The sequence below is a fragment of the Ictidomys tridecemlineatus genome, chromosome 3 (assembly GCF_052094955.1).
Source record: "Ictidomys tridecemlineatus isolate mIctTri1 chromosome 3, mIctTri1.hap1, whole genome shotgun sequence".
Lineage (NCBI taxonomy): Eukaryota > Metazoa > Chordata > Mammalia > Rodentia > Sciuridae > Ictidomys > Ictidomys tridecemlineatus.
In genome coordinates, this window is record NC_135479.1 from 6,498,416 (window position 1) to 6,514,346 (window position 15,931).

At 46.6% G+C, this 15,931-nt stretch overlaps 1 protein-coding gene across 2 annotated transcripts in view; it reads left to right on the forward strand.

Annotated features, from left to right (window-relative positions):
* Cd300e (CD300e molecule) overlaps positions 1-15,931 on the forward strand; it is a 50,688-nt gene that overhangs the window by 31,813 nt on the left and 2,944 nt on the right. The window contains exons 1-3 of one of the 2 annotated variants that reach the window (XM_078041735.1): positions 7,484-7,910; positions 14,926-15,273; positions 15,739-15,844. In XM_078041735.1, coding sequence (XP_077897861.1) covers positions 7,871-7,910; positions 14,926-15,273; positions 15,739-15,844 — 494 coding nt within the window. In that variant the 5' untranslated portion in view covers positions 7,484-7,870. Of the gene's footprint in view, positions 1-7,483; positions 7,911-14,925; positions 15,274-15,738; positions 15,845-15,931 lie in introns of those variants that run through there. The other variant, XM_078041736.1, reaches the window with a different exon arrangement.

Here is a 15,931-nt window from a genome sequence, read left to right on the forward strand (position 1 = left end):
CTAATGTCAAGGTAACCGATTTCTTTTATATACATATAAAAGAAATATATATATATATATTTTATTTATTTAGTTGTCGTTAAACCTTTATTTTATTTAATTGAACCAGACAAGTGCACTACTGCTGAGACACAGCCCCAGGGTAACCTAGTTCTGTATTGTGATTTGCGTCCCAACCTCATTCCAGGGCGTGCCTGGGGTCCTCATGCTATGTCATGAGGTTCGGAAGGTCATTATCGGCTGACCGCTAAGCCCTGCCTCTGGTTGCCGGGTGCATGGACACTTGTTCATTCACCAACTCACACAGCACACTTTTCTGAGCCCCTGTTAGGAGCCAGTCACTGTATTCAGGACTGGGTATAGGAAGAGGGATCAGACATGCTGCCTTCTCTGGGTGGGTTTTGTCTTATTGAACAGGGGACACATACAACCTCACTCTGGCTTCCGCTAATGGGAAGCACCTGCAGGCGATGGTGAGCAGGAAGGAAGACAGGTGGCGGCTCCTGTTGCCCAGGCGCCCCTCTGCTGGGTTGGCAGTTCTGTCCATCCACTGAGGGCTATGGTCCCCGCTGGGTGGCCCTCTCCCTCACCCCCTGCTGGGTTCTGAGTACTGCCCCCTCCTCTTTCTGCCTGAGACTCAGAGGTGGTGAGGGCTCCCTGGTATTTCTAGTCCCGGGTTTTCTGTCCATCTTTGCTGGTTTGCCTTAACTCCCCCTTGCCTTTGCAAATCTTCCCTTCATTAAGTTACCCCCAATCATGCCACCCAAGTGTGCCATCTGCCCACCATTCCCGCCACTGGTGCTGTATCAGCCCAGGGTTCTTCTGCTCCCTTTGGATTAGAAGTCACCAAGAGGGGATCGGCACCAAAGGAACCAGGTTTTATTGGGGCATGTCCTCTGGCACAAGAGAAATGGCACCCGGGACAGGGTTCCCAGACCGGCTTTTGGAGAGGCGTCAGGGAGATCTGTGTAGCCGGGCAGGTGTCTGCACAGGTGCATTGGCAGCTGCTGCTCATGGTTCAGGATTTTTGTTCTCCGCAACAGGGTCTGCGCCCAGGGCACTGATCTGCTCATGTGCATTGGGTTGCTTTGCGCTCAGCCGGCACAGTTGACAGTCGAGGGTTCGCTCTCACCACCCCAGGTACGATGCTTAGAGCCCGGAATTCTGCTCACTCAGAGGAGGCTGTGGGGAAGGCTCTTTGCAAGATTTAAAGGAAGCAGGTGGCACAAAAAGAGCTAAACCAGCTTCCCATTAAAGACAAAAAACATAGTTGGGAATCAGGCCTCTCTTATTCTGCCTCACTGGGACCCTGTGGCTCTGCCATTTCTTGCTGATGTTTGCATCCACTGTGCCTGCAAGTCGACAGTCATTAAATGACCAGGTAATTAATAAAAATGTGGTACAGCCCATAACGGCATTTTAGCGGGGCGGGGTGAATGTCCAGCCTCCCACCCTGCCTCCGGATACTCTGCGTGCCTGGCACATTTGAGAACACAGCGATAAATAAACATGTTGTTAGTGGGTTTTAGGAAGTTTGGGGCCTCTCCTTAGAAACTGAGTGCCTTCTCATGCTAATTATTATGAGAGTCAAAGCCACAGTTTCTGTCATTATTAGCAGTTTTCTTGTCTCCAGATTCTTCTTTTTCTGAGCCACTGTGTTCCCCAAATTTTGATGTGATGGGGTAACAAAGTGCAGTGTAGAGAGAGAGCCAAGGGAGGTAGGAACCGAGACTTGTCTTAGTTCAGCCAACCGAAGCTCCCAAGTCCCCCCCAGGTGGGACAGGGAGACCGATGACACCAGAGGAGAGTCTGAATTCTCTACTGGAGCACTGGCTAACACTGGAAGGTTCCGGGCAGTGTGTGCTGTGGTTTGCATATGAAAGTAACCCCTCCCTGTGAGAAGGACAGATTGGACATGGACACAGAGAAACTGGGAATGAGTCAGAAGGCTCCGCAGTCACTCAGGGTGCGATGGTGGTGGCTTGGAGAGGGGCAGATGTACAGACAGAGGGGTCAAGATGTACAGCCCTGAGGGGGGATTTTTGTTATTGTGGTCATTTTCATTTTTCATTTTTTTCCCTTTTTTTTGGGAGGAACTGTGTGGACTCTCTCCTATCCAGCGAGGAGGTCCACAGAACAGGGCAGAGGAGAGTGTGGCTGCGGAGTCACTCATCAAGACCTCCAGAGACCAAGCGGGAAGCAGGTCTGATTTTGTTGTGCAGTTACCACGTGCACACACTTGGGCAGTAGCTTGGCAGATTACAGGCAGCCACCAACTCGATTTCTGGCTAACTGTCCTTGCAGTGACCACTCGAGGAGTGGGCTGTGAGCAAGCGCAGGGACTGCAACACATGGCCTCACGCCCAGGGCTGTGCCTATGGGGTAAGCATCTGCCACTCACACACCTAGCACAAGGGGTGTGGCCTGCCACCAGACGTCCTTAACGTATGGCATGTATGCAGTACTCCATGAACTTGTCCCCACGTTCCCCCCTTCTGACTGTGCTGCAAGGACTTCAGCCAGCATTGCTGTTTTTCGTTCGGTGACCTTTACATGGTTACATAAGAGTCTCACAACACAAGAAAAAATTATCACAGTTATAAATAGTAGGGCCAGGATAATAGCATTATAAGGATGAGTTACATTGGCTGTCAGATTTTCCCCATGTTTAGTCAGTCCCTGGAAGAAAGAGGAGGTTGTTAGGATAGACACCTTAGTCTCATTGATTTTGACAATTGCTTTGGTAAGGTTATGCCTAGTCATAACATAGTGAGCATCCCAAGTGCCCTTGATATACTGAGAAAAATGGGAGGAGTATAAGGTTATATTTTCGAATACAGCATATTGGGTGACACAAGTACCATGGAATTCAGGGTCACAAGTGAGCTTTGCAACATACACAGAATATCTAGTTGTTCCTAGTGGAGGTCTAGCTCTTGCTGAATGACTAAAGTGACAGTTCATTTAAGTTATTTTGAACCCCAAAGGCTTCTTCATGGCAGTAGACACATTGTTCACAGTCTGAGCTGTCTGGATATTCTGAGTGAGCAAAACAGTGACAGTGGCTGCGGCAGCGATGGCGGTCACCAGGGCAATAATCCCAGCGACAATGAGGCTAATTGCAAGCCTTGTCTGGTGTAGGGTCTCATTCAAAAGATTCTTCATCTCCTTGTCCCATGGATTCCGCCAATCTCTGGACAAGGTCACTGGAGGCCAGACTCCTGGGAGCACTCTGAGGATAAGTATGTTTAACCATCATAGCAGGGGTGAGACAATTTGTGAGCCAGCAGGATGTACTGAGTGCACAAGGGATCTCTGGATGAGTGATATTTATGTCATCAGTATCATTGATTATTAGCACGGCAGTGGGTGGCGTCACACAAGCTTGTGCACAGTGGGTAGGGGTATAATTTGGCATAAAGGCAAATCCATGGCCAGGGTTGACCCATTCATCCAGCCAGCTGCTGCCCATTTGATGGGCCTGGCAGCCAGCAATATAGGCGTGATATCCATCTCACCATACCGATTCCCTGCATAATGGTTGGTAACGGCTTATCCGTAGAGCAGGTACTGCAGTACCCCGTGTGGTTTTGGGGCACAAGTTCTAGGAAGCTGCACCTGCCCAGGCACATAGGCGTTGTCCTTCCCCAGAGAAATTCCTCTCATCAAGGAGATAAGGTGTGGCAGTGACACATTGATTCCATGGGATGCTGTCATTATCTGAGGGGAGCTTTCCAAAAGCATTGCTGGGTATGTTGGCAGCAAGGGTTTCTTGCATTTGCCACGGGGGAGTCTATGGCTATAGGTAGCATTAACTATAACTATAGGTCAGTGAGAGACGGCCCAACTTATGGCTTATTGTAGTTATCTACAAGAGTTTCATTGGCAAGAGCAAAACAGAGGAGACTGCCTGGATGATAGGTCTCATTCTTTACTATGGAGAAACAAACGGGCAGAGTAGGTCTGGAGATGCTGCACTGCAGGGTATGGTTCCCTCCTGGATGGATAACTCAGGATCAATAAGGTTGAACTGATTAGAGAAGAGCTCAGTAAAGCTCCTTCCCAATTGGCCATTGCTGAAGGTGGTGGCCAAGTGACCAAAGCTCAGTTTACCTGATGGGGGGCTTCACTGTTGGCAGTGAGTGCTGTACTCAATAGGTCCATCATGTTAGGCCCAGGGATGGGGTTGCCACCAGGCACAGGGGCAAGTCTGGTGGCTTGGTCAACAAGACCTTTAAGATCACTCCAGGTTACTTTACATGAGGTCTGTTTGTGTTCTTGAGTTCTTTGCTTGCGGGGTTTCCCTCCCGAGTTAGTTCCTTCATCTTCTTGGTTGGTGGTTTTGGGGCCCAGGGCTTAACTTTCTGGCAGGCACACCTAGCTGGGGTGAGGCTCCTGTTAACATATACAAACCCTCGACCCATGGTTAGGAGGGGCCCCGGACCATCCCATGCATTTGTTATGGGATCCTTTCATGAGACCATAGGTAGATGGGGGCCCAATGTTTATGGGCTGCTGTTTCTGTAGAAGATTTTGACAGTGAAAGAAAAATTAAATCAAATAAGGTTTTGTTCAAGGCATCATGAGGGCCCTTGGTGTAGTTTCCCCCCTCGGTTTTGTAGCGTGGTCTTTAATTCCGTGTGTGTTCTTTCTATGATGCCTTGAGCCTGAGGTTTATAGGGGATTGCAGTTAAATGCTGTGCATGCCAACCATTGCAAACCGCTTGAAATGTCTTGCTAGGGTAGGCCGGCCCTTTGTCAGTTTTCATAGACACGGGACACCCATAATTCCAAAACACTGAAGTAGATGGGAGGTGACCTTTTGTGGTCTCTCCTGTGCAGGCTGTGGCCATTAGAGACATCAATAGTTACATGAATATATGTTAAATTTCCAACAATTGCACAGTGAGTGACATCCATTTGCCATGAAGCACTAGGTATGAACTCTTGGGGATTCACTCCAGCAGGTGGTAAAGGGCCAATGGGGAGAAAGGGTGCACATTTTTTGCCGTCTCTGACTGGCTGTCTGCAAGCCTCCTTAGTCCTGCTTTTATGCCACTGCCATGGCTGAGTCAGCAGAGAGACTTGAGCTGCTTGTGTCCCTATTTCCTGGGTGGCCAAAATCCAGTCACCCAGCGTGCCATTGCTTACTGGCGCCACTGCTGCTCTGTGTTCCTTATTTAGTCCGTCCCAGGTCAATCCCTTGGCTCAGGCCGCCCTGGCTCCTTCGTGAGACACCTTCCCTTCTACCTCCTTGTTCACCCTGTCAGTAAACTGGCAAGTCCTCAGGGCTCTCTGCCCTAAGCCCTGTGTAGAGACTGTGCCTCCCCGAGCTGGCAGCTTCCTCCGGGCGCTCAGAGCACAGAGTCACACTGATGGAAATCATTTGGTGGGCCTGGGGCTTCACTGCAGAGGGTCTGTAGACTCCCTCTCCCTGCATGCACTCAGCTGGGAGGTCTACATTCCTGGGGTGGTTACGATCCCATCCCCTGCTGTTCACGTTGTCGTCATTGTAGAAGAATGCCTTCCACTTCCAAAATGTTGAGGCTCAAGAGCGGCTGTGGCTAGGTCTTTCCAGTCTTGAGGACAATTAAGTGTAAGACTGAGCACTTGGAGCATTTGCTCTGCAAACAGCACCCCCCCCCATCCTCGTTTACTGCCTTCTTTACCTCCTTCAGGGCACCCAGTCCTGTGGATACCCAGGGGCAGGGCACTGTGGTGCGCGGCCTGCTGACTGGGAAGGCCGTACTCCCTCACCCCACTTCTCGTCTCTTACCTCACACGACCTTCTGAAGGATCTCTGCCTCCTGGAATGGGTTTCTGGGAGACCATTGGGCCTGTCCAGGGGCCTGGTCATCTCTAAGCTGTCACAGTCCCTTGCTGGCTTTGGCACTGCCTCATCAGGAAGCAGTTGTCATTGACTCAGGGAAGGGTCTGACCTTTGCCTGTCAGTAGGAGGCGCACCTGCACCCCTTGTGGTCACCTCTTCCTGCGCCATGAGGCTGGCGGTCCCTGCCTTCTCCCTCCTGCACCTGCCGTGGTTGCTTGCCCACTTTTTCCTCCTTGTCTGTCTCCCACAGCCTCATCTCCCCTCAGGGCCATCATTATATGACAAGGGTCTGTTGCAGGGCCCCCTAAACTTTGCTGAATGGCTGTCACAATAGGAAAAAATGTCGTGGTAAAGTATACCCCTGCCTCCCTTCAGCTCGCCACACATTTGCCGTTATCTTGTCCCATGTCCTAGGATCAGAACCATCAGCAGTATTGATCCACAGATTAGTGTCATTGTTACACCCAGAGCCTGGGGGCTTCTCTTATTCAGGGTTAAACCTCTGGTGTCCAAGGGAGTGTGCAGCACTTGCAGCTGCCCGTCTTTGGTGGAACTTGGTAGGTTCCCCATTTCCCTTTCCTCACCTTCTGTGAGGGGCCACACCCTGTCTTAGAGGCTTACCTCAGGTCCCTGCTTGGGGGCCAGCTGTGTGGGCTCTCTCTTGTCCAGCGAGGAGGTCCACGGAACAGGGTAGAGGAGAGTGTGGCTGCGGAGTCACTCATCAAGACCTCCGGAGACCAAGCAGGAAGCAGGTCTGATTTTATTGTGCAGTTACCATGTGCACACACTCGGGCAGTAGCTTGGCAGGTTACAGGCAGCCACCAATACAACTCTGGCTAGGAGTGGCCGTGAAGCAAACGCAGGGACTACAACACATGGCCTCACGCCCAGGGCTGTGCCTATGGGGTACGCGGCTTGCCACTCATGTGCCTAGCACGAGGGGAGTGGCCTGGCACTCAGACGCCCTTAACGTGTGGCATGTCTGCAGTACTCCACACACTTGTCCCCACACAGAACCATCGGGACTTCTCTGAGAAGGCAAGGAGCAGTAAATCTGCTGGTATATCTGTCCTTGTTGATAGCAGCCTCCAAGATACTACTGTGGTGCTCTCAGACCTTGAAGTCCAAGTACAAAGAGTTCAAGATCAAAATCATTAGAATGTAAAAAAACTCAAGTGGAATTGCAAAAACTGAAAACAGAAATGCCCCAAACATAAACAGTTATATGAATAAAAAGAAAATGCTAAAACCCTAAAAGAAAAATTGGTAAATCCCATGAACCCACAGACTCCTTCCTGAAGACAGGGGCACTTGGAGCGACAAGGTCCTCCAGTTTATGTCCTTAGGAGATGAGACCTTTCCCCTATTCTTGGCAGAAATCTCCATGAATTGGCCAATTTAAGAGTATCATTTTTTTTAAGAGAGAGAGAGAGAGAGAGAGAGAGAGAGAGAGAGAGAGAGAGAGAGAGAATTTTTTATATATATTTATTTTTTAGTTTTTGGCAGACACAACATCTTTATTTGTATGTGGTGCTGAGGATCAAACCCATCACCGTGCGCATGCCAGGCGAGCGCGCTACTGCTTGAGCCACATCCTCAGCCCAGCCACATCCCCAGCCCTAAAAGTATCTTTTTTAAAAAAGTTCTTCAGTTGTAGACAGACATAATATCTTTATTTTATTTACCTATTTTTATGTGGTGCTGAGGATCCAACCCAGCGCCTCCCGCATGTGAGGCAAGCACTCTGCAGGGAGACAGGGTCTCCTGGGTCGGGGGTTCACAGATTGCAGTGGACTTTCCGGGAGGGACAGCACAGCAGATTCCCCTCTCTGCCCTTGGTTCATTCTCTGAAGTGCCCCTTGGCCCTCTTCCCCTTTTATCAAATTAGCAAGAAGCTGGGAGATTAAAAAGGAAGTAGGCGAGAAGGAGAAGCTCAAAGGGAATTGGAAGGAGCAGGAGTGGGTGCCCTGGGCTGTTCACGTATCTGGATTCTAGAGAGGACCCAGATTTGCTGGGGACAACAGCCAGAGAGACAGGGCCATGTGGCTGTCCCCAGCTCTGCTCCTCCTCTGCCTCCCAGGTGAGTGGACTCTGTGTGTGTGTGTGTGTGTGTGTGTGTGTGTGTGTGTGTGTGTGAGAGAGAGAGAGAGAGAGAGAGAGAGAGAGAGAGAGAGAGAGAGAGAGACTTGTAAGCAGGGAAGTGGAAGAGAAGGAAGCCTCTTCCCAGGAGCAGAAGGTCCTGCCAGCTCTTATGTATGTGACCTTTTATGGAATTCAAGATTTTCCAAGCCAGAAGGAGCCTGGAAGCTTCTCTTTGGTCTGGCTGCTCATCTGCTTCTGGAATCTTCTTGATTGGAGAGACTGGAGACTCAGGATGTAATTGGCTCTGGAGGGGCTGGCTGTGAGCCTGGACAGGAGGATCCTAAGCTCTCCAGCAGGCTTCTTTCAGAAGCTGCACATGCGATGGCTGTGACATGTGATTTGCCCCTTGGTAGATTCCCACTGTGGGGAAGTGTGATGCTGAGCTCTGTCCGGGGCTGGAAGGAGGCATGCTGGGAATACACTGCCTCTAGGAAGGCACTGGTGCCAGGTGGGGTTCACTGGTCCTCCAGTCTTGGGGGGCAGGTGGCAGTGGAGTCCTTGGGGGACAACATGGGTGTAGAGCAGTGCTTTGGAAGTGAGAATTTCCCCACAGCGCAGGGTCCAGGGCGCACAAGGTTCTTATTTGTATTAGAACCGCAGAGAGATGGTGGGAGCGTAGAAGGGGGCGGGCGGCAGGAGCCACTTTGCTTTGGCTCAGGGAACAAAAAGGAAGGTGGTAACTGTGGACGCACAGCTTAACTCCTGTTTTTCTCTTTCTCTGTCTCTCTGTTTCTCTCTCTCTCTCTCTCTCTCTCTCTCTCTCTCTCTCTCTCTCTCTCTCTCTCTCTCTCACACACACACACACACACACACACACACACAGAGGCATACCATGTGGGCACTCACACATACTCAACTTCAGACCAGGATCCCGCTGTTTCTGAGCTTGCTCAAGTGGTGGAGCTCGGCTGAGCCTCCCCTCCTGGGGCTCACAGCCCTCCACCCCCGGCAGCCGCTGCTCCTCTGTCATTTCTTCCACATCAGCATCTCACATTTTGCATCCCAGATTCAAATCCCTGCTTTCCTTCCAGGTCCCAACATCCCACTTGGTTATAGAGGGCAGCGTCCCTCGTTCCCCTGAATGCATGGTGACAGCTAACACCCAGGTGCCAAGGCTGTGATGGGTGGAGATGGCCATGCCATCTGTAAAGAAACCTATCAGGGCCTCCTCTGGACCCAGCCCCTCTTCCCACACGCTGGTTCTTCCTGGAGAGCAGTTAGGATTATAACCAGAGGTTTATTATTCCTTCCTCAAGGACTCATGAAGGGCAGAGGAAACCAGAAGTTGCACTTTGATTATTTTTGAAGTAAAATTTAAAATTAAGATGATTTTGCTTTTTTCTTATTTTATATTTGATATTTCTGTATTTACATAATGAAATAGCCCTCTTACGACTAACCCCATGGGTCAAATGAGAAATGGTGGGAGATCAAACTAGAAATGAGTTCTTAGTTTATCTGTATTACTATTACGTATGAGTGCAGTTGGATAATCATTTAATACACACTGCTGAATAGACTGAGCCCAGCATGTTGAGGGTTCTATGTACTTTTCCCAACATTTTTTCTTGGTACATTATACCCACATGTGATGATGGGGTTTGTTGTTGTGTATTCATACATGCACAGAATACACAATGTAACAATGTGATTTGGCCAGTATTTACCCCACACTTCCCACTCCCGCCCTTCCTCCCACCCCACCGTTCCTTTTCTCTACTGGTCACTCCTTTGATTTCATGAGCTCCACCCCCACCTTTCTTTTCCTTTTTCCTCTCTGGCTTCCGCATATGAGAGAAAGCATACGATCTTTGACTTATTTCACTTAACATAATGGTCTCCACTTCCATCCATTTACTGACAAATGCCATATTTTCACTTTTCTTTATGGCTGAATAAAACTCCATTGTGTGTATATACCACATTCTCTTTATCCATGCATCCACTGGTGGACACCTAGGCTGGTTCCACTATTGTGAATTATGCTGCTCTAAACATGGCACACATGTATCCCTGCAGTGAGATGACTTCAGTTCCTCAGGATAAATTCTGAGGAGGGATATAGCAGTGTTTCTTTCTCTCCACATCCTCTCCAGGCTTATTACCATTTATATTCTTGGTGACTGTCGTTCTCCCTGGAGTGAGATGAAATCTCAGTGTCGTTTTGAATTGCATTTCCCTAATTGCTAATGATGTTTAATATTTATATGTATTTCTCAACCATTTGCATTTCTTCTTTAGAGAAGTGTTGTTTAATGCCTTTGCCCATTTATTAATTTGATTTTTTGGTGTAAAGTTTTTTGATCTCTTTACATATTCTAGGTATTAGTTATCTGTCAGAGAGTAGCTAGCAAGATTTTCTCCCACTCTATAGGTCCTCTCTTCACATTCCTAATTGCTTTTTTTGCTGGGCAGAAACTTTTAAATTTGATCCTATCCCATTTATTAATTCTTGACATAATTTCCTGAGCTTTAGGGGTCCTAGTGAGAAAGTTGTTTCCTGGGCCTGAAAACTGAAGTGTTAGCTCTGTTTTCTTCTAGGAGTTGCATAGTTTCGATCTTTGATTCATTTTGAGTTAATTTTCGTGCAGGGACATCTGAATAACCAGTTTTCCCAGCACCATCTGATCAAAGGGCTACCTCTTCTCCAGTGTGTTTTTGGTGTCTTTGCCAAGGATTGTATGACTGTAGAGGTGTGGGGTTGTCTCTGTGTCTTCTGTCCTTCACTCTTGGTCTGGGGATCTGTTTTAGGCCAGGACTCTGCAGGTATTTGTTACCACAGCTCAGTTAAGTCAACTCTTGTGATCCCTCCAGGATTGCCTTTTTGTCTTAGAATTGTTTTGGCTATTCTGGATCTTTCATTCTTCCAAATTAATTTTTAGGACTGTTCTTTTCTCTGAAGAATGTCATTGATGTTTGGTGAGGATTGCATTGAATCTGTCAACTGTTTTTGGTAGTATGACCATTTAAAATGATATCAGCTCTGTCTATCCATTAACATGGGAGGTTTTCTCATATTCTCAGGTCTTCTGCAATTTTCCTATTCAATATTTTTTTGTTTTCATTGTAGAGGTCTTTCACCCCATTGGTTGGACTTATTCCTAAGTATTTTATTTTTTTGAGGCTGTTGTGAATTAAATTGTTACCCTGTTGGCATATAGGAAAGCTAATGGTTTTTTTGTATATTGATTTTGTAACCTGCTCCTTTGCCAAATTTGTTTATTAGCTCTAACAGTCTTTTGGTGGAGTTTTTTTTTTTTTTGGCTCTTCTATGTATAGGATCGTATCATCTACAAAGAATGATAATTTGACTTCTTCCTTTGCTATTTTTATCCCTTTTATTTCCTTCTGTTTCCCAATTGCTCTGTATTATTGCTCTAGCTGTATATTATTGCTCTAGCTGTATATTATATAGGAGTGGTGAGGGAGGACATCCTTGTCTTTTCTCAGATTTTAAAAGGAATGCTCTCAGTTTTTCTCCATTTACTATGAGGTCAGCTTTGGGTTTTTCATACAGAGCCTTTATAATAGTGAGGTAGGTTCCTTCTATCCCTAGTCTCTTCAGTGTTTTTATCATGAATGGGGGCTGAATTTTGTCAAAGGCTTGCTCTGCATCTGTTGATGACTAAATTATTTTTGTCCTTAATTCTGTTTATGTGATGGATTACATTTATTGATTTGCATATATTAAACTATCCTTGCATCTCTGAAATAAAACCCACTTGGTCATGGTGTGCAATCTTCTTCATATGCTGTTGAATATAATTTGCTAATATTTTATTAAGTATTTTTGCATCTAAGTTTGCCGGGGAATATTGGTCCACAGTTTTCTTTCTGTGATGAGTCCTTATCTGGTTTTGGTATGAGTGTTATACTGGCTTCGTAGAATGAATTTGGAAGTGTTTCATTCTTTTTCTATTTCATGGAATAATTTGAGGAGTATTGGCATTAGTTCTTCTTCAAGATTTGGTAGAATTCAGCTGAGAATCCATCTGGTGCTGGGCTTTTCTTTGTTGAAGGCTTTTTATTACTGCTTTTATTTCAGTGCTAGTTATCTGTCTGTTTAGGTTTTCTCTGTCCTCTTGATTTCAGATTTGCAGATAGCATTTGCTTAGAAATGTGTCCATTTCTTCTAGGTTTTCCAGATTATATTGGAGAATAAATTTTCAAATTGGTCCCTAATGATCTGCTGGATGTCTGTGATGTCTGTAGTGATTTCTCCTTTTTCATCTCTGGTTTTATTAATTTGTGTTTTTTTCTCTTTTTCTTTTGGTTAATTTGGCTAAAGGCTTATGAATCTTGCTTAGTTTTTTCAAAGAACCAACCAGCTCATTGTTTAATCAATCCTTTGTATGGTTTTTTAATTCTCATTTTTATTGATTTCAGCTCTGATTTTAATCACCTCCATTCTTCTACTGGCTTCAGAATTGATTTGTTCTTCTTTTCCAAGGGCCTTGAGATTCATCATTAGGGTGTTTATTTGGAGTTCTTTCTGATTTTCTTACGTAGGCACTCAGCTATAAACTTTCCTCTTAGAACTGCTTTCATAGTGTCCCAAGGGTTCTGATATGTTGTATCACTATTCCCATTTGAGTCTAAGAATTTTTAAATTTCGGGCTGGGGTTGTGGCTCGGCAGTAGAATACTAACCTCAGACATGTGAGGCCCTGGCTTGGATCCTCAGCACCACATAAAAATAAGTAAGTGAAATTAAGGTATTATATCCAACTACAACTAAAAAATAAATATTTAAAAAATTTTAAAAATTTAAAAAAAAAATTTCTCCCTTGATTTCTCCTATCATCATTCATCATTCAAAAAGTGTATTGTTCAATCTTACAAAATTACATATAAACTATGTAATATATTACATAGTTTCTGTAGAGTTTTGCCATGTTGATTTCTAATTTCATTCCATTATGATCTGATAAGATGCAAGGAATTTTATTGATTTTTTTTGTATTTGCTAAGAGTTGCTTTATGGCCTGTTTTGGAGAGGGTTTTATAAGCCACTGAGAAGAAAGTGAATAGAGCTGTTTTTGGATGAAATATTCTATATATGTCTGCTAAGTCCATTGATTATAATATTTTTCAGGTACAAAGAGTTTTACTGAGTTTATATCTGGATGGCCTATCTAATGATCAGAGAAGTGTGTTGAAGTCACCCAGTAGTGTAGTATTGGGGTCTGAGACTTTAATTTGAGTAGTGTCTCCTTTATGTAATTAATTATACCCACATTCAGGGCATAAATATTTATTATTGTTACATCTTCTTGTTGGATTTTTCCCTGCCAATAGGAAGTGACCTTATCTCTTCTGATTAATTTTGGTTTGAAGTCTGCCTTGACATATATGAGAGTAGCTACTCCTCCTTGTTTTGGGGTTCCATTGTCAGTATATATCAATTTCCATTTTCACTTTCATTTTCAGCCTGTGGCTGTCTTTGCCTGTAAGGTGCATCTCTTGTCAACAACACATAGTTGGGTCTTGATTTTTAGTCCATTCTGCCAGCGCTTGTCTTATAATGGGAGAGTCGATCATTTACTTTCAGTGTTATTGCAGAGATGGTTACTCATCCCTGCCATTTGGATTTATTTATAATGTTTACTCTGGTCCTGTTTCTCATTTGCTTAGCTACTCTTTAAATGAGATTTCTTCATTTGTGAGCTCTGGGGTTTGTTTTTTATATCTTCTATCTATGGTATTTCGTTAAGTAAGCTCTGTTTACATGTCATGAATTATCTAAGTTACTGCTTGTCTTGGAAGGTTTTTAATTTTCCCCTAAATTTTGAAGTGTAACTTTAATAGATATAGCAGTTTTGGTTGACACTTATTTTCTTCCAGGACTTGGAACACATCATTCCAAGTCCTCTCACCATGCACAAAACTTAACTCAAAATGGGTCAAGGACCTAGGAATTAAACCAGAGACCCTGCGTCTAATAGAAAAAAAAAAAAGTAGGCCCTAATCTCCATCATGTGGGATTAGGCCCCAACTTCCTTAAAAAGACTTCCATAGCACAAGATTTGAAACCAAGAATCAGTAAATGGGATGGAATCAAACGAAAAAGTTTCTTCTCAGCAAAAGAAACAATCTGTGAGGTGAACAGAGAGCCTACATCCTGGGAGCAAATCTTTACCCCTCACACATCAGATAGAGCACTAATCTCTAGGGTATGTAAAGAACTCAAAAGCTAAGCACTGAAAAAAACAAAACAGAACAAATAACCCCATCAGAGAGCACTTTCCAAAGCTCCAGAGCACAGTGTAGCCTCTGGATCAGCTGAGATCCGACTGTTTTTCTGACCTCAGGTTTTTCTGTACCAAATCTGTTTCTCTCTGGATCGTCCCTCCTCTCAGCTGAAACAGCCCTGTCCCCTCCTCTGCTCCCACAGCTGGCTCAGCTTCAGTGTATCCTTTCTTCTTTTAAGTACCTGCATTTCTGAGTCTCTAAGACGCTCTGATTCTCTGGTTGAATTTTAGTGAAATTCCACCTTGCTGAGGAACAGGACTCCGGCTGCTTGGCTCCTGAGCCGTGGACTCACTAGGGATGCAGCCCCCCTCTAATCCACCATCCTGAGTCACCCTCAGGGGCTATACTTTGAAAGAATAGGTTTGAGTTGCAGTAGATTCTAGAATACACAGACGGAAGACCAAATCTCATGCCTGATACAGTCTGCGGGACAAGGGATGGGGACAGACGTTTGTTCTCTCTGTTCTCACCTTCAGCTTCAATCCCCATGAGCAGGGTCCACTTGGTCACTCAGTGAGCTGCTCTCACAGGGGACAGGCTTCCTGGCCTCAGTCTCTGGACCCTTTGGCTGCCCAGTGTCCCTCCAGGTCCTTCTTCCAGGAACCTTTCACATCTCTCCAGGAACTTTCGCCCCCAGCTTTGGGCAGACAGCTGACAGGCCCACCTGGATGGAGACCTGAGACTCTGGCTTGTGTCTTCCAGGCTGTGTGTCTCTGTGGGGCCCTGACTCTGTGACCGGCACCGTGGGAAGCTCTCTGAGCCTGCAGTGTCACTATGAGCGGGCATACAAGGGATATAGCAAATACTGGTGCAGAGGACAACATGACACTGATTGTCACAGTATTGTGGAGACCAAAGGAGGAGAGAAAGTAGAGAGGAATGGCCACGTGTCCATCAGAGACTCTGCTGATGACCTCACCGTAACAGTGACCATAGAGAACTTCAGTGAAGACGATGCTGGATCATATTGGTGCAAAATTCAGACAATATGGATCCTGGATATATTTTCACGTGACCCCTCCTTCCAAGTCCAGGTGTATGCTAGGCCAGGTGAGCACTCCCTGGCTCCAGCAATGGAGCTGTGGGCACAAGGGCGGGTGCTACAGTGAAGAGTGTCTCTGAGTCCTGCCTTGTCCTCAGCCTCAGGGGTGTTGGGAGGAGCCTGGGTGTGGGCAGGGAGAGAGGTGGCTCACCTTCAGCCACAGGCTGAGCCGCCTTCCTCCACACTCTCCCTCCATCCTTGCTGGGTGGACCGTGTGAGACCCCTGCCTCCTCCTGGCAGGTCAGACCAGGATGGGAAGACCTGGCACTCATTAGAGGTGACTCTCTGGCCAGGTCTGCTAAGGGGCTCCTTTGGTCCCCGAGGGGCTCCACCCAGGAGGGGGCCTGGGTTTGGCTTCAGGGAACCTCTTGATCTCCTCTGAGTGGCTGGTTCTGTGCAGTATCAGATCTAAACAGGGGCTTAGTGCAGCTGGGGACAGAGCAGTGCCTGATGTGTGACTTTGTCTCCGGCAGCCACTCCCACCCCCAGGGTGACCACAGCGCCCATCACGTCTGCTTTGCTGAGAGTGAGCACTGGGCAGAACGACAGCATCGAGGACATGCTGGCCTCCCACCCCTGGTAAGGCCCCAGCCCTGGAGACAGGGGAAGGGAGCCAGCAGCCCTGGGCTCGGGGGCACCAGACGGGAGTCATGCCCCGTCCAGCCA